We start from the raw sequence: 27,882 nt of genomic DNA, 5'->3' as shown, positions 1-27,882 counted from the left end.
CATCACGAGGCGCCACTCCGCGGACGCAATGTTTCAGGAAGTGAATTTCAGCTGCTGCGGCTCTGCATGAAAGCATGAGAGATGTTACAGATTTATGAGTTTTAAATCAAAGGTCTTGAAGGCTACCAGACATGGAGAACTGGAGCCTTATTTCTCTTTGCGTCTTGCTGGGTTTAACGTCGAGATGGGCAGTGTCTTTTCACTCTTACTCAGGTTGGTTTTCAATAAGCCACCGGTTTCTACGTGATGAACAGTGATGACACGTCAGTCAGTGGCGGATGTTGTGAAAACTATTTATTGTTACCTGTAAAGAAACAGGATGAAGATGCAATATTATGTAGAATAAACATTATTCGTCGGAGTTTATACCCGTTTATTTACGAAAGATGTAATTAATAAATCAAACTATTATGTTAAATTATTAAAATATTGTGTAAAATATTAAATCAAACTAGTATATTCATGTTAACTAAATGTCATGTTCTGCAATAGGTGCAGGTAAGCCGCCAATGTTTGGGGATTACGAAGCGCAAAGACACTGGCAAGAATTGACTTACAATCTACCCGTTCATGAATGGTTAGTCTCTCATTTTATTGAGGTACAGTTGGTTTTATATTCGCACAGTCGTTCATTGACAACTTGTAAGACGGTCTATATAGTATCATACTAACGTTACATAGAAAATTCGGTCAGAAATAGCATCGACGACTTTAGAACAACATTAACGTTATTTAACTGACTCTGAACAATTTTATACTTTGGTCTTTGGCTGCTAATATGATATCCCTATTTAGAATTCTCAAATAATACTTTTCTCAAAATATAATATTAGGGACAGGTCCGAGTGTTCAAATATAAAACCAACTTCATTTCTCAATGATAAAATAAACAAACGCTGTTAAAGCTATTTTTGTTAACTTGCTCAAAAAAAAAAAAAAAAATGATATCATTGTATTCTATTTATAAGACTGCCTGCATTTATGAATGTGGTGGCCTGACAGTCTTTTTTTCTTCTTTTTCCCAAAAAAAAAAAAGGTACTTCAACACTACAAATAATGACTTGAATTACTGGGGTCTTGATTACCCTCCTCTAACAGCCTATCACAGTTTGGCATGTGCATATATGTAAGTGTCATTTTCTCTAGTATACTCCAAATAAAGCAGTGGCCTGGTGATGGTGATTTAGGTTTTTCTCTGTGTGGTGTATATTTTTATAGAGCAAAGCTGTTCAATCCTGAATGGGTGGAGTTGCATGCATCCCGAGGCTATGAAAGCCACTCTCACAAGTTGTTCATGAGGGCAACGGGTAGGTATTGTCAAAAATTCATAATTTAAGTAAGTAATCTTAGTCAATAGTGTCTACATTTACTTAACTGAACTTGCTTTACACACTTTCATGTTTTAAATAACCTTTTAGTAAAGGCACAGGGGCAATAATGCTTCATTAACATTCGCGTAACCAATATATACATATAAAAATTAAAGACATTCTGAATCCTACTTCCCAAAATATACAGTGTTTTAAAAATGTGATCAGATTTTGCTGTATTTACATGTTTGTTAATGTAGTTGTTTAAACTGTTAATAGCTGCAAAGTTTAGGCTGTGTATAATATATAAAAATGTGTATGTAAAAAGTATTTCAAATATCATAAATATATTTATACATTTATTTAAATTAAGAAATTGAGTTTTTCTCATGACATCTTAAAGTGAACGCTATAACCATATTGTGCTTTACCGAGTTAAAAATCAATAAATGGTTGAATTTAATTTAGATAACATTATAGATTTCATTGTGAACACAGCATAATAACAATAATAATATTTTGTGTATATTAATCTTCATCATCTTCATTAGTGCTTTTTGCAGATGCTTTGATCTACATTCCAGCAGTTTTGCTCTACTGCTTCTATTTTTGTGATGGATCTCCTAAACAAAAGGTAACTACATAATTATGAATTGGTATTCATTATTAAATTATGATTTGATTTGGTAAAAAAATATACCATTTGTTCTCATAGGTTGCCACAGCTTTCTGCATCCTTATGTATCCAGGACTTATGCTGATAGACTATGGTCATTTTCAGTATCCTTTACCTGTGTGTTTTCATCGACATTTTTTGTATTTAATTTCATCTATTCGCAATCATGTCAAGAACAGCACTTGTCTAGTCTTTAACGTCATGTTCAGATATAACGGTGTGAGCCTGGGTCTGGCTCTGTGGGGGGTTTTAGGACTTGGTTTGGGCTGGGACCTGTTTGGTTCTGTGGCCTTTGTCTTGGCTCTCAATTACAAGCAAATGGAATTGTACCATGCGCTGCCTTTCTTTTGTTACCTCCTGGGAAAATGTGTCAAACACGGCTTAAATGGACAAGGGTGAGTTTCTTGGTTTTTTGAATGAACACTGGATTTTTTTATTGAATATTGATTTAAAGGAACAGTCCGCTCAAAAATTAACATGCTGTCATCAATTACAATCACATTGTGCCAAAATTATATAACTTCCTGTCTTCTGTTGAACAAAAAAGAAGATATTTTAATAATGAATGTTGGAAACCAGTAGCCATTGACTTCCATAGTATTTCCCCCTTCTATGGATTTCAGTGACTTCTGCTTGTCAACATTCTTTAAAATATCTTGTTTTGCACTCAACAGAAAAAGAAACACACAAAGGCTTGGACCCTCCTAAACTGTGAGTACATTTTGTTTTTGGGTGCATTCTTCCTTTAAATTATATATTAAAATAGAGTAAATGTAATTAACTCTGACCTCAAGACAATTCTATACAAGGTAATTAAGACAGACCTGGTGCAGAGACCTTGGAAGAGAAACATACATAGAACTGCAATATAGACCTGTCTTTTCTCATTCTGTTTCAACACACAAATATTTAGATAACTTCTTGGAAGAAAATATGAAAGGTAATTCCTGCCAATTGTAAATAAATCAAATAAACATTAGAAATTAAAATGAAAACCATATTAACAATTTCATTATAAAATGCTGTTTGCAAAATATCTGCCAAAATTGAAAATGAAATGAAATGTTTATCTAATCTTACTGCATTTTATTCACTTAAACATCACTTATTCTAATAAAGAGATAGTTGGCCCAAAAATTATAATGATGTTCTCATCTAAAATTAAATTGCATTATTAATTACTTATCTTCATGATCATCTTCAGAACACAAAATTTGCAAATAATTACCAATTATTGTATTAAACAGTAATTAATAACAATAATTTTCATTTTTGGGGTGAATTAACCCTTTAATTATGCATTTGCAGGCTAGTTGATAAGCTAACAGTGTCTTGTCTTGCATCATTAAGCAATGTTTTTTTATTAATATTATCAAAGGAATAATAAGTTTTTTTGATTATTTTTTTTTTTATTTAAATCTAAGAAATGTGAATTATTGAAAAGCCCCCTTAATGGAAAACTGCCCATTGTTATTCTGGAAAATGTATAAAAAAATATGTTTGTATACCTAATAATCAAGTTAAGGGTACAGTGCAGTTGATAGTGTCATTTGTCTATCTGCCTGATTTGTGTTAAATAATGACAATACAACAAACAGTTGATATCTATTGTTCTGCACTACAAAAGTATCTTTTATTATTCAAGTGCATTATTTTGTTGCATTTTACACCAGGCCTTGCACCTATTGTCAGTGCAAGCGCTCCGCTTTTTGCTGTCTTGCATTTGTTGATTTAGTAACAATGTACCAAGGACATTTGGAGGCAAATGCATTTGTGGATTAGTTTGCCTGGGAAGAGACATGTCCAGATGACTCTCTGGCCATGCCTGACCCTCCCTGCTATGCCTGAGTGTGCAACTGTATATCTACAGCTGAGAGGCGTTAGCGGCTTCTGTACTGTACAGCAGACTGACTAAACTCTTGCCTCTACTCATGAAGTCAGGAGACCTGATTTATGACCTACTTTTACATTGTCATTCACTCCTTTAGCAGATGCATTTATCCAAAGCAATTTACAAATAAGAATAAAAGAAGTGTTTCAAATCAGAGAGAACAGAGAAAAGCAACATGCCATAGTTAGTATAGCAGTAGTATATATTTTTTCTAATATTTATTTATTAATTTTTCCTTTGGCTTAGTCCCTTATTTATCAGGGGTCACGACAAAGGAATGAACCACCAACTATTCTGGCATATGTTTTATGCAGCGGATACCCTTACAGCCACAACCCAGCACTGGGAAACATCCAAACACTCTTGAATTCACACATGCACTACAGCCAATTTTGTTTACCCAATTCACTTAGAGTGCATGTCTTTGGACTGTGGGGGAAACCGGAGAGAAACTGACACAAGCATGAGGGGAACATGCAAACTCCACACCGAAATGCCATCTGGTCCAGCTGGGACTTGAATCAGTGACCTTCATGCTGTGAGGCGACAGTGCTAACCACTGAGCTTCTGTACTGCCTTTGTAATAATTTTCGGTTATTACTATCAGAGAGAGATAAAGATGGCAAAGAGTGGCAGAACATGTAGATACCCTAGTTAGTTCAGCAGTTTATTAATTTTTTATTTATTTGAGTCCATGTAATGGATTGTTTGTAGAAAATTGTCTGGTGTATATGGAGAAGAAGGAATGAGTCTCTCACTCAGGCCACTCAGGGTTGGGTAAATTCCAAATTGACCCTTCGCTAAGCCGCCCTCCCTCCAACCTGCCCTTCTTAGTTACTGTTGCTACGCATGTCAAGCTTTCGTGCCGGGCATGGCTTTTACAATGTGTATGCACCAGTGTCAGACATTGCCAGGTATATAACTAGTCATTTTTGGCGAACAGCTGAGATATCCGAGAAAGCCAGACAAAAAAGGACTGCAGTATGCATTACAGGGGTATATTCACCACATAATAGGCAACCGATTAGAGAATAAAACAATCAAAATTGAAGCTAGCTTAGCCTAGCCGCCTCATACACTGACCATTTAACAGCTTAGCTCATGCTCAGCAGGAAGAGAGTTGAAATTTAAAAATAATCTAATAATAACAAATGAAACTGTGATTTCTCTATTTTAGCCATAAAGTCTGATAGACTATTGTTATGCAATACAATATGCAGCGTTAATAACCCATGAGGAAACACTCATGGACAGTGCTTCTACATAATTCATTCATAGAAAGAATGACCGGAAGGGGAAACTGATGGAGTTGTGCTGAATAGTAGCATCATTGACCCATAACAATGTACAGTACGTCATCTATTACTATCAGTTTGTTTGTGTGCTCTTTATAAATGAATGAAAAACAGCTGCTGGTAAAGTATATTGATCGCAAGTGGTCAGTTTGTGATCATATCTCGGTTTTGTTCTGTTAATTTGTAATTCATAGCTTGAAACAGATGAAAATATGAAGTTCAGTAAAATTAGTAACAGATTCGCACATTTCTATTTTCTGGATCAATAACTCATGACCTATTCGCTATTTGTATGACTAAGTTACTATGGTGAAGGCTTAAACGGAGCAGTGCTCATTATATCGAGGGGGAAAAAAGACATATGTGAAAAAACCTGCTTTTTATTTTTGAAGAAAACACAGTTTAGATCTGTTTAGGGTAAGGGGTGTGTGAGTTATTGCTGTCGGTCTATCACTGAATGTCAGGAATATCAAAACAAAACCAACTTAAATTGGCTCCTTTAGCGCCTCTCACACAGCTTGATCCACACTGGTACTTCTCCCCTTGGGTTTTTGGTTTTGAAAAGGGAAAAAATTCCACTACCCCATCTAAACTTTAAGGATACCGAGTATCAGATTTGCACAATGCTTTGGTCTATTTCCCTCGCTCGAAAGCTTGACAGAGCCCCTGCGCATAGCTACGGTTGCTAAGCCACGATTGGTGGGTGTTGTTTCTTGGGTGTGGCTTAACGAAGTGTCAATTGAACCAAAACAACAAACCATTACAATTGGCTCAAGATTGGCAATCAAATTTTAGGATGTTGCAACCTGCAGAACCTGGGAAGTTAAAAAAATAAAATTTGTGAAGCATACTTAGAATTGCACAACATTTCCAAGAAATGGAGTGATTTAAATTAAGTCTCTGGTGCAAATTATCTGGCAGTGTTATTGCTAGACAATAAAAAAATTAGGAAACGGACACAGACAACCAAGTTTATTGTATTGGTTATCCAAAAATAATAATCATAAACATGTTTTTTAAAAACATTAAAATAAAACAGCTAATTTAATTCAACGTTATAGCACAAAAGACAAGGTCATGGCAGGATGAATTTTTTCAAATGTATTTTATGTGACTATTTTAATATTTAATGTATTTATTTTCATCAAAATTAAGTAAAATAAAATGTTTTTTGTGTGTGTGTGTGTGTGTACCCAGATTTTTTCATTTGGTCAAGATCTCACTGACTGTACTGGTGACCTTTGCCCTTTGTTGGATGCCCTTTTTGTCAGACCCCAAACAACCTTTGCAAGTTCTTCATCGCCTTTTTCCTGTTGGTCGGGGCCTGTTTGAGGTAATTCTTAGAAACTATTTGCTTCATCTTAAAACATCAGAGCACAAAATCAAAACAGCCTACAAACAGCATTTTAAAATGATTTGAGCCAAGCTTGCATAACAAATTAACTTGCAGATGATGAAAATTGAGAAATAAATGATTACTATTTGATCAGGCAGAGCAGTATTACACAATTGGGCACCAAGCTTTAAACTTTGCTTTAGCAAAACGTGTAAAAATATGTAAAATATGTAAATCAGACATATTTACTGCTTAAGAAGTAGGTTTTCAAGACATCATTACTACACGATGCTTGTTTGGCTCTGTGCTTCCCTGTTATAAATTTCAGGGTCAACTTGGAAATGCCCTTGAAATCCTTATCCACATGCATTACATTTTTTACTCCATGAATGCATAAATACACTATTGCCTGACTCACGTAGATATAAACAGTGTTCTGGATCAGTGATACTAATGCAAAAACAGATGACACAATCTTAATTCACAATCGATCTATATTTGTAGATTACCTCAATAAGACCCCTCATGTCTAGAGTGGGATTTATCCTTTAGATCTGATTAGTAAACAAAGGTCTCGCATTGAGTTTATTGGAAAACCGGAGCTGTGTTCAGTTCATTGTCTAAAGCCACGTCTAATCTCTTTTGTAAGTCAATATCAAAATACAGGGTGTAGATTTACTGCGGCTTGCTTTTGAAATGTACCCAAAAAAGCCTGTTGTCAGAGTAGCTGTGTTGTGAGAAGTAATTGAAAATTCTGCAGGGCTCAGGGCCCGGAATATATCATGCGTTTGCCTGACATGAGGCTAACATAATACACAAGGTGTGAGAAATTCTAACCTAGAGCCTTGAGCATTTGTGACGGAGGAAGCGCTAAAGCGAGTCTTGGCTCAAGCTATCATGTGTACATCAGAGGATGGTAAAGCTGGCCGGTATTTAGGGGATAGATAGATATAGCAGTGCTGTTTAGCTTGAAATGTAAAAATCTACAGTTCTGTGTTTATTTACTTTTGTCTTTTCATTCCAAATCTGTGGCTTTTTATGTGCGTGGTGGTGTGTGTGTTTGTGTGTAAAACTGCGGGTCTGAGATATTTGCCAAACATTCTTTTCAGCTACAGCGGAATGAACCGCCAACTTATCCAGCATGTTTTATGCAGCGGATGCCCTTTCAGCTGCAACCCATCACTGGAAAGCACCCATTCACTCTCACTCACACACACATACACTACGGACAATTTAGCTAACCCAATCACCTATACCACATGTCTTTGGACTTGTGGGGGAAACCGAAGTAACTGCAGGACACCCATGCAAACGAGGAGAACAATGCGACAATTCAAATGACCGCGAGGAAATGTCAAAACAAATTTTTTCTTTCTGGTTTTATTATTGAGACACGCTGTGTGCAAAATTGCTGCTACAGGTTGTTTACGTTTGCTGTGAGGAATAATTTCAGAATGCGGGATAGTGAAAGTGTCATGGGTGGGTGACGTCAAACTTCGGGAGCGTTTTCTTTCGTGTTTGCCGCGTCTTCATTGTCGTTCAGTCTGACTTTATAACAGCTGAGATCTTACAGTGTGACATGGGAGCCATGTTTGTGCAGTCTGACATGCTACAATCATTCAGGATTATAAAAAAAATAAATAAATAAAATCACAGTGTGAGCCGGCCTTTACTTAACTATTAAGTATTTCCTAATATGAAAGTAGATAGTTAAAGGCTTGTATCATTCTTCAAAATATATTCTAGTTTTTTCAACAGATAAAATTAAACAAATAAAGGTTTGGAAGCACTTGAAGGAGAGAAAATAGTGACTAAATATTCATTTTTGGGTGAACTATCGCTTTAAATTACAGCACAATGATTTCTGACACATGCGCTGTTCTTATTAATGGATCATTGAATCAAATGATTTGTTCAAAAACAACAATTTTAGGAACAAAACACTGCAATGTTACTCTGAGATGCATACTTCTTTTGCCCTGGGGTAGTTTGAAGGTATTTTCATTGATAAAAATGAAGACCTGACTGTTTAAAATGTAACTCCCTCAAAAGGAACTTCTTGAACTGTTTTAGAAATTCATCTAATATTAGCTATTCAACAGTGCTTGTGTATCAGTGTAATCTGCTGATATTCAATAAAACAGCATTCTTGCTACCATGTGACATTATGTAAGCATCAGATAAATATAAAAATGATCCTATCGATGCATTTTTTTGTCTTTCATCATCACTTGATTTATATGGCCCTTGCATTCAAAGTGTTTTTGTTTGTTTTCAGTGACCTGTTACAACTCGGACGCAATTAAAATTACAATTCATATTATCATAAGACAATAAATATTGCACACCCCAACGTAGAACACAAAAGGACTCAAGTTCTTTCTGCTCATGAAGTGAAATTCAACACTAGACCTAACATGGACTTTCATTACACGGAGGGGGAAAAAAAGCACCGAAGACATTTTTGTGGTCTCGTCTTCAGCTGTAGTGTCCACTGGTCTCTCTCCACACAACTGTGAAAGACAGCAGCTGTGTTTTCTAGCACTGTACAGAGAGTTTCTCAGAAGCTGAGCTGCAACTTTCATAACATTTACTAATTCTGTTGTTGCACAACTGCTAAAGGCCAGCAGTCTTTGAGGAATCACATGTCGGTACCCCAGCAGAAAGGTCAATGGACGCTCGTAACGGATCGGTTTCCTAAAGAGTGCAGTTCAGTCTTCTGTGCACCCCAGTCGTCGCAACCTGGGTGGTTATAAATGTCCTGGGTGTGCATTAAGACAGTCATTTAACCCTCTGTCTATAAGTTTACAAATAAGTGCATAGCTTTTTTTGACATCACGGTTACTTGACAGGAAAACGAATTGGAGTGTAATACTTCACCCTTGCCCTTTGTACCAGTGCACCCCAAGAATGCCCACAGGAATTTTTATTGCACTTTCAGTTGGGAAATGATTACGCTGAGTAATGCCACTTATGTGCTTTCCCTTCAAAACTCAGCATACCATTTAAAGACGCTTACCGTATATGTCAGGGCTAATTTTGTCAGTGTGATGATCAATTTGTGGACATTTTTCAAAAAGGGTATTGTTGGAGGTTTAGAAAAATGAAGAACAAAAATGTAGACATTGATATTGTTGGCAGATATTTTTACAAAGTAAACTTATAAAAGTATGGGTTAATATAAAAAATCTAAGAATTTTAGTTTACTGAAATATAAAAATTAAATGAATAATAATCATTTAAAAGTAATTTTGCCTTTTTTATAAAAAAAAATCTTTTTTTTTTAATATTACAGAAACAACTCAATTAAGAAATTAATGAAAGCTATATATATATTTATTTGCTTTTTTATATAATACTACATGTACATCCAATGACCAAAACCTAAAAATAAAAACCAGATATATACAAATTAATGCTAAATTTAAATATGAAGATAATATCGAGTAGTTAATTTATATGAAAATTGTCAAATTATTGAACATTCATTATTTTCTTAAGACAATTTGGATAAACCTTTTTTTTATTAATCTATTTCAAATGTTGACTATTGCATTTTAGGGAAACAAAATAGAGTTTAAATTTCTATTTTTTGTTTGGTGGTCAAAATGGCATCAATGTGTGGACGTCAAATAGGCGTCAACGTTTTGACATAAAATCGATTAAAATTTTGACATGTTTTTGATGTCATTTTAACACCAGGTTATTTACAGTGGTCAACATTTGAAGTGGATAAAAAATGTTCATATTCATATGTATAATATATCTATTATAGTTTGTATGGTAAGAGTATAAAAAATTTCATTTATATGTAACAATTACATCTGTGTAAATGTGTCCCCCACCCTCAATCATGGAGCAGCCCAGAAATCAAATCTGTAAAGATTTAATAAAAAAACGAAAGAGTTCATTAATTATTTTCAGTTGTAAATTCGTTTTAAGAAAACAAATCATTTAAAATGTTTTACACGATGCTTTACATGTCATTATTATTTTGCATTGAGATAAATTGTAGAAAAGGAGATTGAGTTTTTTAAGAAAAAAAATTGTACAAATGGTGCATTATAGAGCTTTAGGGCCCTCAAATAATTAAATCCGTCCCTGATTCTTAATTTAAGGAAAATTTTTTACGATATTTATTGATCTATTTCAAATGTTGAATACTGTAATATTATGTAGATACTACCAAAATATCTGATTTTCTTATATCAACATCAGTTAATTTATAGTCTAAGACTAACAATCCCTTTTCTATTACAACTTCTTCCTATAATAAAAAAAACAAGTACTGCATTATAGGGAATTGTCCCGTGATAGTACATATTGCTTATTTTATTTTGTTGCCTAATACAGCTTGCGATATAAAAAAAAAAAATAAACATGTAAACATTTCTCATTTCTTTATTGTAATTTTAGGAACATTGAGTTAATTATTAATATTCAAATTAACTTTTGTTCTATACTATATTTATGTAGCATATTTAATTGATAAATTGTAATTTCTTTAAATTGTTAAAATTGTTGTCTTAATATTGCATGTTTGTAATCTAAAGACCTCCAACCAAATTAAATGTAATTATTTTACCCCAATACAAGTTATTAAAGCATAAAGTTAGTAAAGATGAAGTTTTGTTCAGCCTATAGCCCTTAACTGAAATCAAACCGACACCATGGAATTGACACCAACTGTTCATAACAGTGTAGCGCTCAGTTTCTCATTGTGCGATTCTGTCCGGAGCGCATTAGTTTACTGACTTTGACAGCATGTGTTTGTTGACAGGATAAAGTGGCAAACACATGGTGCAGCTTGAATGTGCTGATAAAGATCAAGACCCTGCTGTCCAGAGAGACTCAGCTGTTCCTCAGGTAATCCTTCACCATCCATTTACCCGCCACCCTTTCTCTTTTTGCCTTTGTCTCTCTATGTCTCTCCTCCTCGAAATCTCTCTCAGCATATTCCCCTAACTAAGTTTGTGAAATGCATCTCATTATAATGGAGGGCACGAGGGGATTATGGGTAGTTAATGATATCTGAGAGATTGTGTGACACTGATATGTGGACTAATCTGCAGGTGCAAGGGCTTGGTCAAGATTATTTCTTTGACTTGTCACGTCATAATTTAGAACAATCTGTATTTCTCTTTTCGGTTTATTTATGCAGACTCCGTAATTAAGGACTCGGTCATGTTGGAAATGTTTTACACATTTTTCTTTTAAATGTGTCCAATTGTAAAATATATTCATGCGTTTAGTAATGTTTTAGATTACAAAAATATATAGAACGTAATCTTAAATATCTTAATTTATGTTCTGGGATTGGAACAACATAAAGATGAGTAATTAATAACAGAATTTTCCTTTTTAGGAAAACTAACCCTTTAAGATATTTACGTTATTGCAAGTGGTGGTTCAAGCTATGCTTTGAGGTAATGTTATCATTAAAAATCTCCTAAAGTAAACTGAACCCTTTCTCTTAGGGTTGCACTGATATGGAAATCATGGTTTGTAACTTGTATTTGGAAGATGATAATCAATATATAGGCTAATAAATATATATTTTGATATTATTTGTATACTATTGGACAATGTTGTTTATTTGAAAACCTGCATAAATAAGGAAACTGCAAGAAAACATCTGGGTTTTTGCAATTCTGTTGCCTTTTTTTGTTTTGCTGTGGAAAAACTCTCCTATAGTGAACATCTAGTCTTTCCTCTAGTAAAAACTCTTCAAAGGTGTGTGTTTACACCATATGACAATCAAAACACTCATAAAGTGGTTCAACGGGCAGAAATAATCCATCAATTAGAGATTTACAGATTTTTGGGCCTATAATGCTAATATTTAAAAGCTAACACTTATAAGCCAATACTAAAATGGCGACCAATATATCATGCATCCATTCTTGCTCATATTATGATGTACTGACAAAATGATTTACAACTTAAGCGACGTGCCCAGTGCAAGTCATGATGGACCAGATTCCTGTCCCACTATGGTCATCCACCCCTGATAGGGTCCTTTTCTTCCAAGAGAGAGGTGATTGAGGAGTTCAAGTAATTCTGTCAGTGTGCTCAGCAGGCCATCTCTGAATCTCGTGCATTTCTTGAACGCTGGGATCTTTCTTGTTGACTGTGAGGATGTATAAAAAGATCAGGCAGCCGCCGCGGGATAGATTACAGCCTTTGGCAACAGGAACTCTTGATCGTATTTCTCCACTCTGTTTGTGTGCGTAGTAAATCTGTCATTATTGAATCAATGTATTTAATTATGGCTTTTTTTCCCTCAGTTTTGCTCTTACTGTGTTGTTTGTCCTGCCTTCGTCTCTAAAACTGCTGTCCAAACCGACTCTCTGGCAGTTCAAGCTGGCTTTGGTAGGTGGTGTCATGAATATGTATTTATCTTTGACAGTTCACCAACTTGTATTTTTGACCACTGACTCTGGCGATCTGCTTGTACTGTAGGTGAACTCCTCCCTGGCTTTTTTCCTCTTCTCCTTCCAAGTCCACGAGAAATCCATCCTTCTAGCAGCCTTGTAAGCAGTGGAATATGATTCATAGTATTTGATCTTGATGCTGTGAACAGTACTTTTGCTTCACTTACACGAATGTTAAGACCCAATGCATATTGCATATTGTTGCATACACGCCAATATTTTCAGACAAAAACAGGAAAACTTTTATATGTTTTGCTAGTGCGTTTACACAACAGCATCATTTTTGGGACTGAAAATGCATAAATAAATAACAAATTGGGTTTCAAAGCGGATGTTTTTGAAAACCTTGCTGTTCTGTGTTCATGTAAACACCCAAAAATGAAAATCTTAGAAAACGATGATGTCATGTATTTCCATAACTCTTTAGTAGAGTGTAGATTAACATGCAATGGCAAACACACAACAATGGCGGTGTACGTATGTGGTAGTGTTGTTGCCCAAGTGTTCCCTAATGCTTCATCAGCAAACAGTATTTTTACTTCACATTACAACCAAAAGCAGCGACACATTTTACACACACAGCAAGTTATACATAGACACGAGTGGCAAACCACTGACGCCATGTCGTCAATTCCTTGCAGGTACAGTTCACTAACAAGTGACCATGCCAAATACTATCTGGGTATACGTAATACAGAGATTTTGGGCGTTTTCATTGATAACCATGGATCTTTTTTTTTTTTTTTACTTTTTGAAAATGCAAGCCAAAAACGTTTTGTTTTTTTGGCTATATCATTGTGTAAAAACAGCCTACAGAATATACAATGCTCAGCATATATAATAGACCCCTCACAAATGTCTCTTTTAAATTCATAATTTTAATAGGAAGCTACAGTATACAGTATTATATTTGTGCATACATTAGATTAGTCAGTACTGAAGCCAAATCTGACCAAATCAGTACAAAACAAAATAACTTATGATAACGGTCCAAAAACTAGAACACCCAAACATATATGTGATAGAAAAACACTAAAAGTACAAATTTTAGCAAGAGGAAGAATCAAGAGAAGCAAAAAAAAAAAAAAAAATTTAGTATTTTTTTATTTTTTATTTTGAAGGTTTTCATTTTTATTGTATTTGTTTTGCAATGTTTTGCCTGAATTTAATTGTATTATCTTTCAATTTCTAAATATGTTTGGTGACTAAAATATTATTTTAATAAATATATCTGTTTAATAAATCTGTTTTGTTTGAATGCACCAAAACATTGCCTATATTCACGGAAAAACAGATAAAAATATTCATTTTCAAAATGGGGTGTACTCAGTTATTTTGAGTACTGTAACTACATTATGTGGTGAATTGTGCCATTTAATAACATCATTTATTTCTTTGGTTCCAATTTTTTCAGTTTATAACAAACTTTCTTTAACCCATCACTAAGTTGGTGAAATTATTCTTATTTTATTATTATTTAGTATAACTATAATAACTATATAAGTTTGTAATGTACTTTTACTTAATATAAGTTTTTTTACTTAATATAAACATGTCTGTAAATAAATCAGCCAAAAATAGCTTTCACAATTGTTTTCATATCTCAAGTGATAAATGTACTACATCCCAAAATGAATAATCACTTAAAACTAAAATAAAATTGAATAAAATGTATATAGACATGTAAGAAAAAGAATAAATTTAGCTACAAATTAACTAAAATCTCGACTGATGCTCAAATTAAAACAGAAATCTAAAAATAAATTCAAATTATTAATAATAAAAAACTGTAGTACCTATAGTTACTCAGTGAAATTAAAACCCAATACTGAGACATTAATTAATTATGTTAATGCATTTTAGCTTAGTAGTCACAAAAATAACCTACCATAAAGCAAAAGTAAGCAATTGCTTACAGTAATTCCGACCAGCATTTTTGCATGTTTTTTTTATCAATATTTTCCTGAATCTATAACGTGATGATGCAACGATTCACCATCTAGCAATGTATCTGAATTGTCATTGTATCCTGCATGTGTAGCCAATCAGTAAGGAATGTTTCTGAATTACGACTCTCTATTGGGTGTTAGAAGTTTGCTGACCGAGGAAGTAACAGTGACACTGATACCCAATCCTTGCCCTCTCGACTGCATAATTATAGCTTTGGCATCATAGAAACATATCTGCAATGTAGTAAATATAGTCTTAAAAGTCAAATATGTGTTTTACAGGCCAGTTTGCCTTGTCATCAACGAAATGCCTCTCATCGCTGTTTGGTTTCTGCTAACATCAACTTTCAGGTAAGAAACTAAGGAGTATGTGTTGCTAAGTTTAAAATCACAGTACTATAAATAAGTGAATCCCCATGGATAAGAACGAAACAAAGTCAGCAGATGACTAAAGAGCGAGAAGAAGAGAAGTAGCCGATGGGGGAGTCCCAGCTGTCCGTGCTAATTGTTGTGTGCATGGTTTAGTGTAAGGATATCACTGGATTACATGAAATAGTCCACATACCATTAAACTAAGACCTCTTTGTGTAAACACAACCCGGCATTCTCGGCAGGCTTGCACAAAACAGTTTTAATGAACCATATTTATGTTTTTAGCTGAAGACATGATGTTCTTTGTTATGGTAGATAACTGGATTATATTCTGTGATTGAGTAATTGTCGCACTGTTAGGGGGGAAACATCCACAAGAGTGTACAGAGACAATGCATTGGCTTAGTTGTCTGTGGGCCAAACATACAATGTTAATTTGCAGACTTTCTGTGAATTATAGGGAAATGCGGTGGCATCAAAATTCACAGCTTGTATTGTTGTTTCTGCGTCATGACCTGTTCTGCTAACACAAAGATTGTTTTATTTCGTCAACACGGCCTCAATGGAAGTATTATTTGCGACGGGGATGGTGGACATGTTGTTGTTTTTTAGAAAAATGGCTATGGAAACTGTTGAACTAGTTAGCTGAAAGTTTACTTGCATGTCTGATAAGTTTATTTGGGGGAAATGGTAACCTTTTCAGTGATGATGAAGAAAACTTGCATTCTGAAAATTTGATTGAAAATCATGATTATAATAAAACAGTTTTATAGTGGTGTATTCTTATTATCAGGTAAAATAGTTTTCATGTGGTTTCTGTGAAATTTTGATCCTTCTTAATTTAATCTATAAAATAGTGGAGTATTTTTTTTAATGTTATTATCTGTTTTGGGCGTAAGTAAAGCAAGGGATTACTTTTAATTTTAGGTCATTTAAAATTGACCTAAAATTACTTCTGATATTATTTTAACAGTTCTATATAAATCAATTCAGAGGAGAAGAGTATTATATATTTTGCTGAAAAACTATTTTCCAACATTTATAGAAGAACATTCGACAACTGTATGCTCAAGAAAACAATTTACTGAGAATTTGGTTATAATATTATGATGTTTACATTCAAAAAAGCAAATTAAATGTACAAACATATTTTTGTTATTTAAATTTTAGCATATTTTTTTCTGTTTTGATACATATATTGTTTCAAATTTAAGTGCTAATGGTTTTAAAACAAAACTAAAAGGCTCTGTTTTTCAAATATAAAGAATTAAGACTTTAGTTTCTATTGTCTGTGTAGAGATTTATGTGGGGTTTTTTTTTTGTAACTAGAAACCACTTGAGATTTTACTTTAACTCAAATGATGAGTTCAATGTACTTTTTACTCACTATAAACATGTCTGTAAATAAATAGCCAAAAATAGCTCTCACACGATTTTTCACTTCTAAAGTTTAAAAATTTAACTTAATAAACCTTAAAACTAAACTAAAATTGAGTAAATACTATACACTCGTATAAAAAATGAATAAAATGGCAACCAAATAGCTAAAATCTTGACTGAAGCTAAAATTAAAACATTAGATTAAATTTAAATTTAAAATTAAATTAAAATTTAAAATTAAAAAACAAAAATGAATTAAAATTATTAATAATAAAAACAGTAGTACTTATTGTTACTCAGTGAAACTAAAACCCAATGGCGAGCCATGAATGGAGAAATAATACATGCATTTTAGTTAAGTAGTCACAAAAATAACCTACCATAAAGCAAATGCAACTAAAAGGATTATGTGGATTTGAAGTATGAAGTAAATTAAGTTATTTTTAAGACAACATATTTAGAAAAACATAATTTAAATACAATTTTAGTGATGTAATTATTCATTCATTCGTTTTCTTTTTGGCTTAGTCCCTTTATTAATCAGCGGGTCGCCACAGCGGAATGAACCGCCAACTTATTCAGCGTATGTTTTACACAGATGCCATTCCAGCCACAACCCAACACTGGGAAACACCCATACACTCTTGCATTCACACTCATACACTACGGCCAATTTAGCTCATTTAATTCACCTATACCACATGTCTTTTGACTGGGGTAAAGCACCCGGAGAAAACCCACGCTAACAAACTCCACACAAAAATGCCAACTGACCCAGCTGGGGCTCAAACTAGCAACCTTCTTGCTGTGAGGTGATCATCTTAGCCACTGCACCACCGTGACGCCTAATTAGTAATTAATTGCTTTTTAAAACTACTACTGAACTACTTGTCAAACTTTTTTTTACTTGCCTAAATCATCAATATTATCTGGTAGAATGATTTTCACATGGTTTTTATTAAATGTTGAAACTTTTCAATTAATATATAAAATAATTAATGTTGTAGTTCACGAAAGACTGTATTGTATTGACTGAAATTACCCCCCCCCCACCAAATCTTTTTGTCTAAAATGAATAAAAATAGATTTATTAGCACAATAAATGAATCATGGGTGACAGCAAATTATGGCTGCCATTTTAAAATTATGGCACAGGCGGACAACTGTGCACTTTATCTTAATCACCCATTTATTTACACACAATTAGTTAGTCATGGCTAGGGCCAGACGGAATCTGCGGACGTGTTTTGGTATTTCTGCGGAGAATTTTGGTAAAAATCTGCGGATTTCTGCGGAACTATTTTGGGAGTATCCAGCGGAGTATCATAACTAAAACCTTAATATATGAAATAAAATGTAATAAATTACTCAATAAAAACTGAATAAATTCAGATTTACACATTTACTCAAGTAAATAAACATAATTAATAATGGGCTAAAAATCTGCAGAAATCTGTGGAATTCTGCAAAAATTCCGTGTGGGCCTAGTCATGGCATCCAGCTCCACACCAATAGCTGTCAGTATATGTACAATACAACTGCTATTTCATCCATCTTAGAGATCAGAAAAAACTCAAAGAAAAAGTATCAGTTTAAAATGAATTTTAGTCAGAATGACAAAATATTGAGTAAATTGAAAGCAAATCGTAATACCGAGCAGGTGTCCTCCTGTAGGCTGTCATTTTAAAATGCAGTACATAGTGAATGACATTCACTTCTGTGATGTGAGTCTGTTGTAGAATGACACACAATTATTGTAAAGGAAATCAAGTCTGAATTGTCACAATTGGAACAAGATGGCCATTATTTGTTTCTTTCATTAGTAAAGCAGCCGACTTATCCATTTCCAAATTTAGACCAATGTTGGGAACCATTTTACACACTTTAGTCCTTTTCCAAGAGACAAGCCCTTCATGATTAAACAAGGCCAACTAATCAATAATTGTACAAATGTTGGATTCTGTTTGTTCGTAACACTTATTTTGTTTTCCGCAGCATGCTGCCCCTGCTGCTAAAGGATGGTTTGCTGTTGCCGTACGTGGTGACCTCACTGGCGTTCCTCTTTCTGAGTCTGTATCTGCTCTCGGCTTTAGAGAGAAGTACGGATGAAGAGCTCAGGCTCGCCCCCTATCGCAAACTCACACAACACTTCCTGCCAAAGCTCAACCTCAGCCGGATCGTTAAATGGAAAGTAAGTTAACACTGACGTCACGGCCCGTTACCACTGACGTTAATGAAATCGATGCTTATGAAGAAGTCAGTTATGTGCACCAGCCCACCTGAACGGCCCATAACATTCCCATTAGCTTGACCCCCAACGCTTTTGAAGACTTAACGTTTCAACAGCTCCTTGCGTGAATGTTCGAGACCAGGATGCTTGCTATTTGTGTAGCGTGAGTCATTAACACAGGTTTGCCTAGATATATTTATTTACACAAGAGGCATAAATAAGGGGGCCCTACGATGGTGGTCGAGTTTCATTGGGGGCTCGTGTTGCTCACACCAGCACTTCCACTGATCCTTCACTCCATCTGTCGTAAATAGACATGTTAATGTTTATACCTCGACTCACTGTCCCGAAAAAGGCTGGAAAATAAACATCAAGTTACAAGGATCTGTGTCGTGCTGTTGCAGCGACTGATTGGGACTAACATCATGATGCTTCTTGACAAGTGTTGTTCACTTTGTGTTAGGCTAATAACTGTCAAATGTTGTTGTCGCGGTTAATTGCTGAAGCTTTTATCATGGTATATGATATTATCATGATATTGACCTAAGCTGCAAAAAAGTTACGGTAACACAATTCATGCTAATAACTACTGGCTTATTACCTGGCTATAATTAAGATATTAACTGTTCATTAGTAGATTTTAAAGTATAATGTTATTCCTCATCCCTAATCCTAAACTCAACTTCTACCCTACTAAATATTAACAAAAATGTATTTAATAGTTTATTAAGCTGGTAAGGTTTGTTAATAGTTTGATAATACAGTGAATTGTGACCTAAACTAAATTATTACCAATTATTTGTTATTTTAACAGGAGTAATAACTAAAGAATACTTGGTGTATTGCTTTATTGTGTATACATTTTCAGAGTAAACAAATATTTTAAGCAAACTTAAATAAGTAACATTTTACAATAAAATTTTTACTAAACGTTGGTTAATGGATTAAAACCAAGAGTGAGAAATAGCCAGATTCATTAGTTAAAATTAACAACAGAATTTAATTAGTTGTTGTTATTACATGGCTCTCTTAAATACTCGATTCTTATTGGTCAGTCATGACTTTCCAAGGTATGTAATTTCACGAGAACACAACAGCTGAATAACACGGGCTCATCCGGTAAATTTAAATCTTATTTGCCATCAGTAAACAGGCCTGTGTTCCCATCCAAATTCTTGCATCTATATTCATATGTATCTGCATGTCTATCAAGCCATGTTTTAGACTGTTTGGCACCGTCTTGTAAATAAATAATATGTAGGTTAGTCTATTCTTCATTGAGCCATTTTCATTTTCGTCACACTGCAAAAAATGCTTTTCTTACTTACATTTTGTCTTGTTTCTAGTCCAAATATGTTAAAATTCCTAAATCAAGAAGCATTTTCTGGACCAGCAAAAAATATTTTCTTGTTTTAAGATATAATATGCCAAAATTACTGAGTTTTTCCTTAAAACAAGCAAATCCTATACTATATCTTATACTATATATTTTCCTCCGGCTTAGTGCCTTTATTCATCAGGGGTCTCCACAGCTGAATAAACCGTCAACTTATCCAGCTATGTTTTACACAGAGGATGCCCTTTCAGCTGCAACCCAGTACTGGGAAACATCCATACACACACATGCACTACAGACAATTTAGCGCATGTTTTTGGACTTGTGGGGGAAACTGGAGCACCTGGAGGAAACCCACACGAACAGAGGGAGCACATGCAAACTCCACACAGAAATGCCAACTGACCCAGCAGAGACTCAAACCAGTGACTTTCCTGCTTTGATGCGACCACTGAGCCACCGAGTTGCCCGTATCTTATTATACTATATCTTAAAACAAGACAATAATTTTGCTTGTTTAAAAAAATGGTTCCTGATTTAAAAAATTATTTTTAGATATTTAGGCTAGAAACGAGACAAAAAAATGTAAGTAAGAGAAGCATCTTTTGCAGTGCAGCTTTGTGTTTAATTTAATTAATTAAACATTTTTCTGAGCCATATTAGTTTGTCTAATTTTTATGTTTTGTGGCAAGTAGCCGTGTAATAAGTGGCATAAAGTACATCCAGGAAGGTTGTTTTCACAGAATAAATCCCTCCAGTCTTATACAACAACAATGCCAATAAGCCTGTTGGGCTTTATTCTGCGATAACAACCTCATGGATGTACTTTGTCCCTAACCTAACCCCATGAAATCAAATATAATATGTCTTGAAATCAGATTACGACTACAATTTCAACATGTTCTTAGACATCAACTAAGAAACTAACATTACTTAAGATTATGAAAAGCTTTTGTAGTTTTCATTGTAAGTTAAATTTATTTCTTAAATTAATTTGTTAATTTGGTTAAATTAACTAATGTTTCCTATTGGAGCCTTATTGCACAGTGTTAAAATAGTAAAAATAGTCACAGAATTTCAATCAATCAATATTTCAGTATTTAGCAGGCCAGATTAACATGAATGTTTGAACTATTACGACAGCCAATTAAGTCTCAAAGTATTTTTGGTATTTTGGGAAAATCACAGAAAATACAATGTAGATTTTCTTAAAAAGCACTTTAAAAGTATAAAATGTATTCATGGTATTATAAGTGCATAAGTTCTTTATCACTATATATTTAATATTGGCTTATGTTTACTTTGTGTTTTTACAGTTCTGGTTGTCACTGGTGGCCATGGCTGCTTTGAGCATTACGAGTGTTTGGTTGGAGCCTCCGGCCAAGTTGCCAGATCTGTTTCCGGTGCTGGTCTCTATCTTCTCCTTCCTACACTTTCTGGGCTTCGTAATTTATTTTAACCTAGTCCAGCTGATGGAGCCACAGAGAAGAAAGAATCAGAAGAAAACTAACTGAAACGTGCCTTGACATGTTGAAACTGGCCAAAATGATGGAGAAGGGAGAGGAGGACAATCGCTTTGGTTTGAATAGAACAGGGGGAATAGTTTGGGAAATTTCAGTTTCCCTCTAATGAGGTTTAGGAAACTTGTTTGAATTGGGAAGAGTGAGTCCAGTGAAGGGGGATACAATTTTGCCAGGAAGTCTCTCACTTACATGCCTTTAGTGACCAAATGAGTTAGTGGGGTATTGGTTTTGTGTAAGTGACCAAGGTGTCAGGCCATTATTTTCAGGAACAATTTTGATACGTCATTAAATGGTTTTGTATCAAATTAAAATGTCTTCCAGATTTTTTTGTAATTGCCCAACAATGAACATTCTTTTAAAGCTGAACGCATCTTTTTCATGCAAAAGCAATGCTCTAAATGCCATTTCTGTTTTAAATTAGACGGAAATGTCATCAGTACAGAATAAAACTAAACATGTTTTACTCAAAACACCCATCTATTTGTTCAGTATACAAATATTATAGTCGCCAAATTGCTATTTAATATACAATACTGGTCAAAAGTTGTTTTTAAATAAAAGTTTTATTTAATAATTGAAATAAAATTATTCTGTTGATCAAGGCAGCATTTATTAAATGTTAAACAAAAAGTTAAATTGTTAACTATTTATTAAATATTTATTTATTACTTATTGTATGTAGTTTCAAAAAATGATTTTTCTATTATTGCTTTTATTACTATTGCCATTAATGAAAATAATAATAATAATAATAATAATAGTTGATATTAGAGTGATTTTTGAAGGATCATGTGACTGAAGACTGGAGTAACGAAGCTAAAAAATAATAATTAAAATCACTGGAATAAATTATTAAATTAAATTATAAACTACTTTTGAACAGTTATTTTATTGTGTAAAAAAATGTCACAATTTGTAGTGTATTTTTGATTAAATAAATACTGCCTTGGTGAACAGGATAAGCTTCTTTTAAAACATTTTAAAAATATCCTGACCACAAACTTTTGACTGATAGTGATAAAAATGTTTTTTTTTTTTTGCAATTAGTTTTATTTATATAGTCAATATTTGGAATAAATATAGTTATTATTATTATTATATTATCATTTTAAACATTTTTTTCTGTAAATGTTTAAAAAATTGAGCATTAATGAATAATAGTCGTTTTTTATCTTGTCGTACGGCAGTAGCTATAAATTGAAAATGCTCAACAAAGCACAAGACAAACTAATATCAGTCCCACTTTACAATAAAGTTTCATTAGTGTATTTACATTAATGTAATTACTAAAATGGACTAAATATGAAGAAAACTTGTAGAGCATTTTTTTATCTTATGTCAACAATTGCTAATACCTTATTAACATGCAAATTCATGCTTGTTAACATTAAATAATCCACTATGAGTTAACGTGAACTAACAATGAACAACTATTTCCATTAACTAATGTTAACTAACATGAACAAATACTGTAATAAATGTATTGTTCATCCATTGTTTGTTTTAGTAAATGCTTTAACTAATATTAACCACCGAAATATTATTAATACCAACAGCTAGCTCTCTGCAACTCTCACATGGTCGCCTACTGAAGCTAAGCAGGGCTGCGCTACATGGGAAAGCTAGGTTGCTGCCGGAAGTGGTGTTAGTGAGACCAGGGGCGCTCAACCTGTGGTCTGTGTGGGTCCAAACCACCAGTATATTGATGGGGACTCTATACTGCTCAGTATGTGCCATCTACTGGATGAGACGTTAAACACGGGGTCCTGACTCTAAGTGATCTTTAAAAATCCCAGAAAGTCCTTTGAAAAAGAACATCATGGCCAAACTTGCCCACTGGCCTCTGTCCATCGTGGCCTCCTAACCATCTCCATATCATAATTGGCTTCATCACTCCACCAATCAGCTGGTGGGTGTGATGTGCGGTCTCGCACAAGATGTCTGCCGTCGTGTTATCCAGGTGGATGCTGCACACTAATGGTGTATGAGATTTCCCCCAAAAAATGTGTAAAGCGCTTTGAGAGTCCAGAAAATCGCTACATAAATATAAGGAATTAATATTAATAATGGTTATTTACAAAAAAACGACCATATTTCACTGTAACATAATAAAACTGCTAAATTAAAATGTTTATGAAATATTTATCAAACATCACAAATATTTAATTAAGCTGCATACAAGTACATTTTGATACTGTGATGGCTTAAATTAATCACGTAGCTCTAAGCAAAAGGCACTTCTCGTTCAAGTACTAAATGAAAGAAAAGAATCATTAATACAGAGGAATCATCTCACCACTGACTGAAGACATGAGGCTAATACTAAAGCTTCGCATTAAAATGCTTCGACTTCATGAGCTGTAAAACAAAAATGATGGAAGCAGACATATCGGAACATAATGCTGTAAAGCTGAAATACCAAGGGGAAAAAAGTACAAGCAATCTTTTTCACCCCTCTTTGTGCGAGTTAATGACGGCCATTAAAAAAAATCCATTACAACTATAAATGTTATCAGGTCACAAAGGGGCTAGTGTGTTACAACCCGAGCGTGTCCAGAGACACACACACACACACAGACATTCGCTGAAATAGGAGAGAATGAACCAGTTAGGTATGTCTGTCTTCTAAGATACACTATCTACATTTTTCTGCTCGTCTACTGTTAAGGTTGAACTGAAAAAATCTAAAACAAATCACTATCACTTCAAACAATAAGGATACACTATGAATAATCAATATAGTGAAAACGGAGTGAGAGGTACATTTGGCTTTCTGATTTTTATCTTTCATAAAAATAATGTTATTTGTATTTTAAAGTGACATCAGTATCACAGACATATATGTGAAAAATCACTTTTGAGCTCACTTTATTTTTGTTCTTATTACAGTCTAGAATTTAATATACTATTTATTGTATCTATATTATTTCTGAAGAAACACTCATCTTGAGTTATTTGTTTTTTTTTATTGTCTACTGAAAATAATTCTAATAATTTTCATTAATATATTTTTATTATGCATGAATTAGGCAATATGAGAAAACATGCTGTATCACTTAATACACTGTGACATCTTGTGTCTTGATAACGATTTACACTCACTGGCCACTTTATTAGGTACACCTGTCCAACTGCTCGTTAAAGCAAATTACTAATCAGCCAATCACATGGCAGGAACTCAATGCATTTAGGCATGTAGATATGGTCAAGTTGATCTGCTGCAGTTTAAACCGAGCATCAGAATGGGAAAGAAAGTGGCTTTGAATGTAATTGTTGGTGTCAGACTGGGGCTGGTCTGAGTATTTCAGAAACTGCTGATCTATTGGGATTTTCACGCACCATCTCAAGGGTTTAGAGAGAATGGTCTGAAAAAGAGAAAATATCCAGTAAGCAGCAGTTCTGTGGGCGCAAATGCCTTGTTGATGCCAGAGGTCAGAGGAGAATGGCCAGACTGGTTCAAGCTGATAGAAAGGCAACAGTAACTTAAATAACCACTTGTTACAACTGAGATATGCAGAAGAACATCTCTAAACATGCAACACATCGAACCTTGAAGCAGATAAGCATAAGATCACACAGAGTGGCACTCCTGTCAGCTAAGAACAGGATAGCGAGGCTACAATTTGCACAGGCTCACTAAAATTGGGCAATAGAACATTGGAAAAACGTTGCCCGATCTGATGAGTCTCCATTTCTGCTGCAACATTCGAATGGTGGGGTCAGAATTTGGCATCAACAACATGAAAGCATGGATTCATCTTGCCTTGAATCAATGGTTTAGGCTGGTGGTGGTGTGGTAATGGTGTTGGGGATATTTTCTTGGCACGCTTTAGTACCAATTGAGCATCATGTCAACGCCACAGCCCACCTGAGTATTGTTGCTGACCATGTCCATCCCTTTATGACCACATGGTACCCATCTTCTGATGGCTACTAGCAGGATAACACGCCATGTCATAAAGGCAAATCATCTCAGGCTGGTTTCTTGAACATGACAATGAGTTCACTGTACTCAAATGGCTTCCACAATAACCAGATCTTAATCCAATAGAGCACCTTTAAGATGTGGAGGAACAGATTTGCATCATGGATGTGCAGCCGACAAATCTGCAGCAAATGTGTGATGCTATCATGTCAATATAAACCAAAATCTCTGAGGATTATTTCAAGTATCTTGTTGAATCTATGCCACGAAGGATTAAGGCAGTTCCAGGGGTCCAACCCGGTACTAGTAAGGTGTACCTAATAAAGTGGCTGGTGAGTGTATATCACGATAGTACATTTTCTGTAAATTTAAATAATTCAATTTCAATTTGTTCAATCTATTAAAACTTTTTTTATACTGTATACTTAGTGTACTCATTTAAATATGATTTATTTTCTCACTTTATTAATAACTTCAGGGTAACTGTTTGAAACACTAATAATTATAAGCACAACCTCCAATATTGCTAAATAAAATGCAAAGTACTATACTTTTAAGCTTGCAATATCTTGCTGTGCTGTTATTCACATTTCTCCTTGCATCATTGAGGTGGCAGGTAAGATTGTTATCTTTCAAAGAAGAAAAAAATGTATTACCGTAAACAACCACAATAGACAGTAGAGCATAATATTAAAGTCTGCATGAACCAGAGGTTGTTGAGACTTAGTTCAGTATGCTAGTTTACTTCCAACTGAAATAAAACACTGTGTAGGTGTGGGGCTTTCTTTTTCCGCATCATTAACTTAAAGCAAACTAACATATGAGGTAGGGCTGCACCACATTGGAAAAAATGTATATTAATAAATTTTATTTTTCTGAAATATATTTTGCGGTATACACAATTTCACCAGTTGACTGGTGAGGTCAATAAGGATTATATAGTTGATAAGGATTATTTTACATAACACATACTAACCAAATTACAAGCATAGATGCGTGCAAAAGAGCAAATTAAATAAACAGTGCTTTCTTTTCTGATTTTCTTGGTATAGTAGTCATATAGTATTTAGACACAGAACTTGAATAATTAAATGCAAATTATCATTGTACAGTCTTCATTGTGTATATATAAAAATTAAATATAAGTAATCTTAGTTATCTAATGCTATTAACGTCAGAATTTCTTGTGCTTTTAAGCTCTCTTAAAAGGCTTATTAATAATCACAGGTCTAAAAACATGCAAGTGATACATTTTCACAACATTACGGATAAACTTTGCAATGACAAACTATTTTACAGTACCTGCTCAACTGTCAGGGTTTCTACAGGTTTCACTAAGTTAAATTTAAGACATTTTAAAACATTTTTAAGACCATTATGAATAAAAATTTAGACTTATACAGAGCTAAATGCTATGGGTTTAATTTTGGTATTTCAGTTGGAAAAGATTTTCACTTGCTCTATAAAAAAATATTATAAATTAATTCATTTAAGCATACAATAATAATAATAATAATTTAATAATAAAAAATCTAGATCATGTCAGTGTCTTCAGCAGTAAATAAATTGAGAACTTTTAAACAAATTATTGTAAGGAAAGTTAAATGCAATTTTTTAAATGAAAGTTTTGAATTGTTGGTGATTGTATGGGTGTTAATGGCAGCTATACATGGGTAGCTGGTTATATGGGTATACATGGGTATATATGGGTAGCTATACATGAACAAAGGAACATTAAAACCTGTTAAAAAAGATTTAAGACAACACAATATTTCAGTATATTTGAAACTTTTAAAGGCCTAAAGTTTAGCTTTTGAGATTTAAGATATGTTAGGACTTTAAGACCCCACAGGTACCCTGACTATAATCACAACAAGACATTGCACATGCTACGATGTGACTTGTGGATGTGTACGTTGCGATAACGGTGCTGAAACAATATGTTGTGCAGCCCTAGTAAGAGGGACGTGGTTAAGAAGTATTGTGCCTAAAGCTATCAAACTGAGATCAACAGAGAAATACCATCACTCCAAACATGGAAGCAAATGGTCAGACTTTGACAAAAGATTACCAAAACTTATTCTTGTCAGTGGATAACTTGCACAAATTATTTGTTCACCTAAAATAACCTAGCACAATAAACATCATAAAAATAGATTGGTTATTTCCTCCATATGATTGGTAACAACGATGATTAAAGTTTAGATAGAATATTAACACCTCAT

General features: G+C 34.0%; 2 protein-coding genes across 6 annotated transcripts in view; one reads left to right on the top strand and one right to left on the bottom strand.

The window, feature by feature from the left end:
* Positions 1–27,882, bottom strand: part of itgb3bp (integrin subunit beta 3 binding protein) — a 53,472-nt gene that overhangs the window by 12,541 nt on the left and 13,049 nt on the right. The window contains exons 10-11 of one of the 2 annotated variants that reach the window (XR_012407156.1): positions 25,601–25,788; positions 23,877–25,097 (exon numbers count right to left, since the gene is read on the bottom strand). The exons of the other annotated variant lie outside the window; for it this stretch is intronic. The gene's annotated coding sequence lies outside the window, so the exon portion shown is untranslated. Of the gene's footprint in view, positions 1–23,876; positions 25,098–25,600; positions 25,789–27,882 lie in introns of those variants that run through there. 2 annotated transcript variants of the gene reach the window in all.
* On the top strand, positions 26–22,043 carry alg6 (ALG6 alpha-1,3-glucosyltransferase). Of its 4 annotated transcripts, none has more exons than XM_073952834.1 (15): positions 26–213; positions 493–577; positions 1,037–1,126; positions 1,219–1,307; positions 1,862–1,944; positions 2,026–2,090; positions 2,196–2,381; positions 2,661–2,697; positions 6,370–6,505; positions 11,289–11,374; positions 12,796–12,880; positions 12,971–13,041; positions 15,174–15,242; positions 18,639–18,834; positions 21,526–22,043. In XM_073952834.1, exons 7-15 carry the CDS (start codon positions 2,372–2,374, stop codon positions 21,721–21,723), a joined length of 888 nt encoding a protein of 295 aa, XP_073808935.1. In that variant the 5' UTR covers positions 26–213; positions 493–577; positions 1,037–1,126; positions 1,219–1,307; positions 1,862–1,944; positions 2,026–2,090; positions 2,196–2,371; the 3' UTR covers positions 21,724–22,043.

This window comes from Danio rerio, chromosome 6 (genome assembly GCF_049306965.1).
Source record: "Danio rerio strain Tuebingen ecotype United States chromosome 6, GRCz12tu, whole genome shotgun sequence".
Lineage (NCBI taxonomy): Eukaryota > Metazoa > Chordata > Actinopteri > Cypriniformes > Danionidae > Danio > Danio rerio.
Note: the sequence above shows the minus strand (reverse complement) of the source record. Positions and strands in the feature narration are given on the sequence as shown.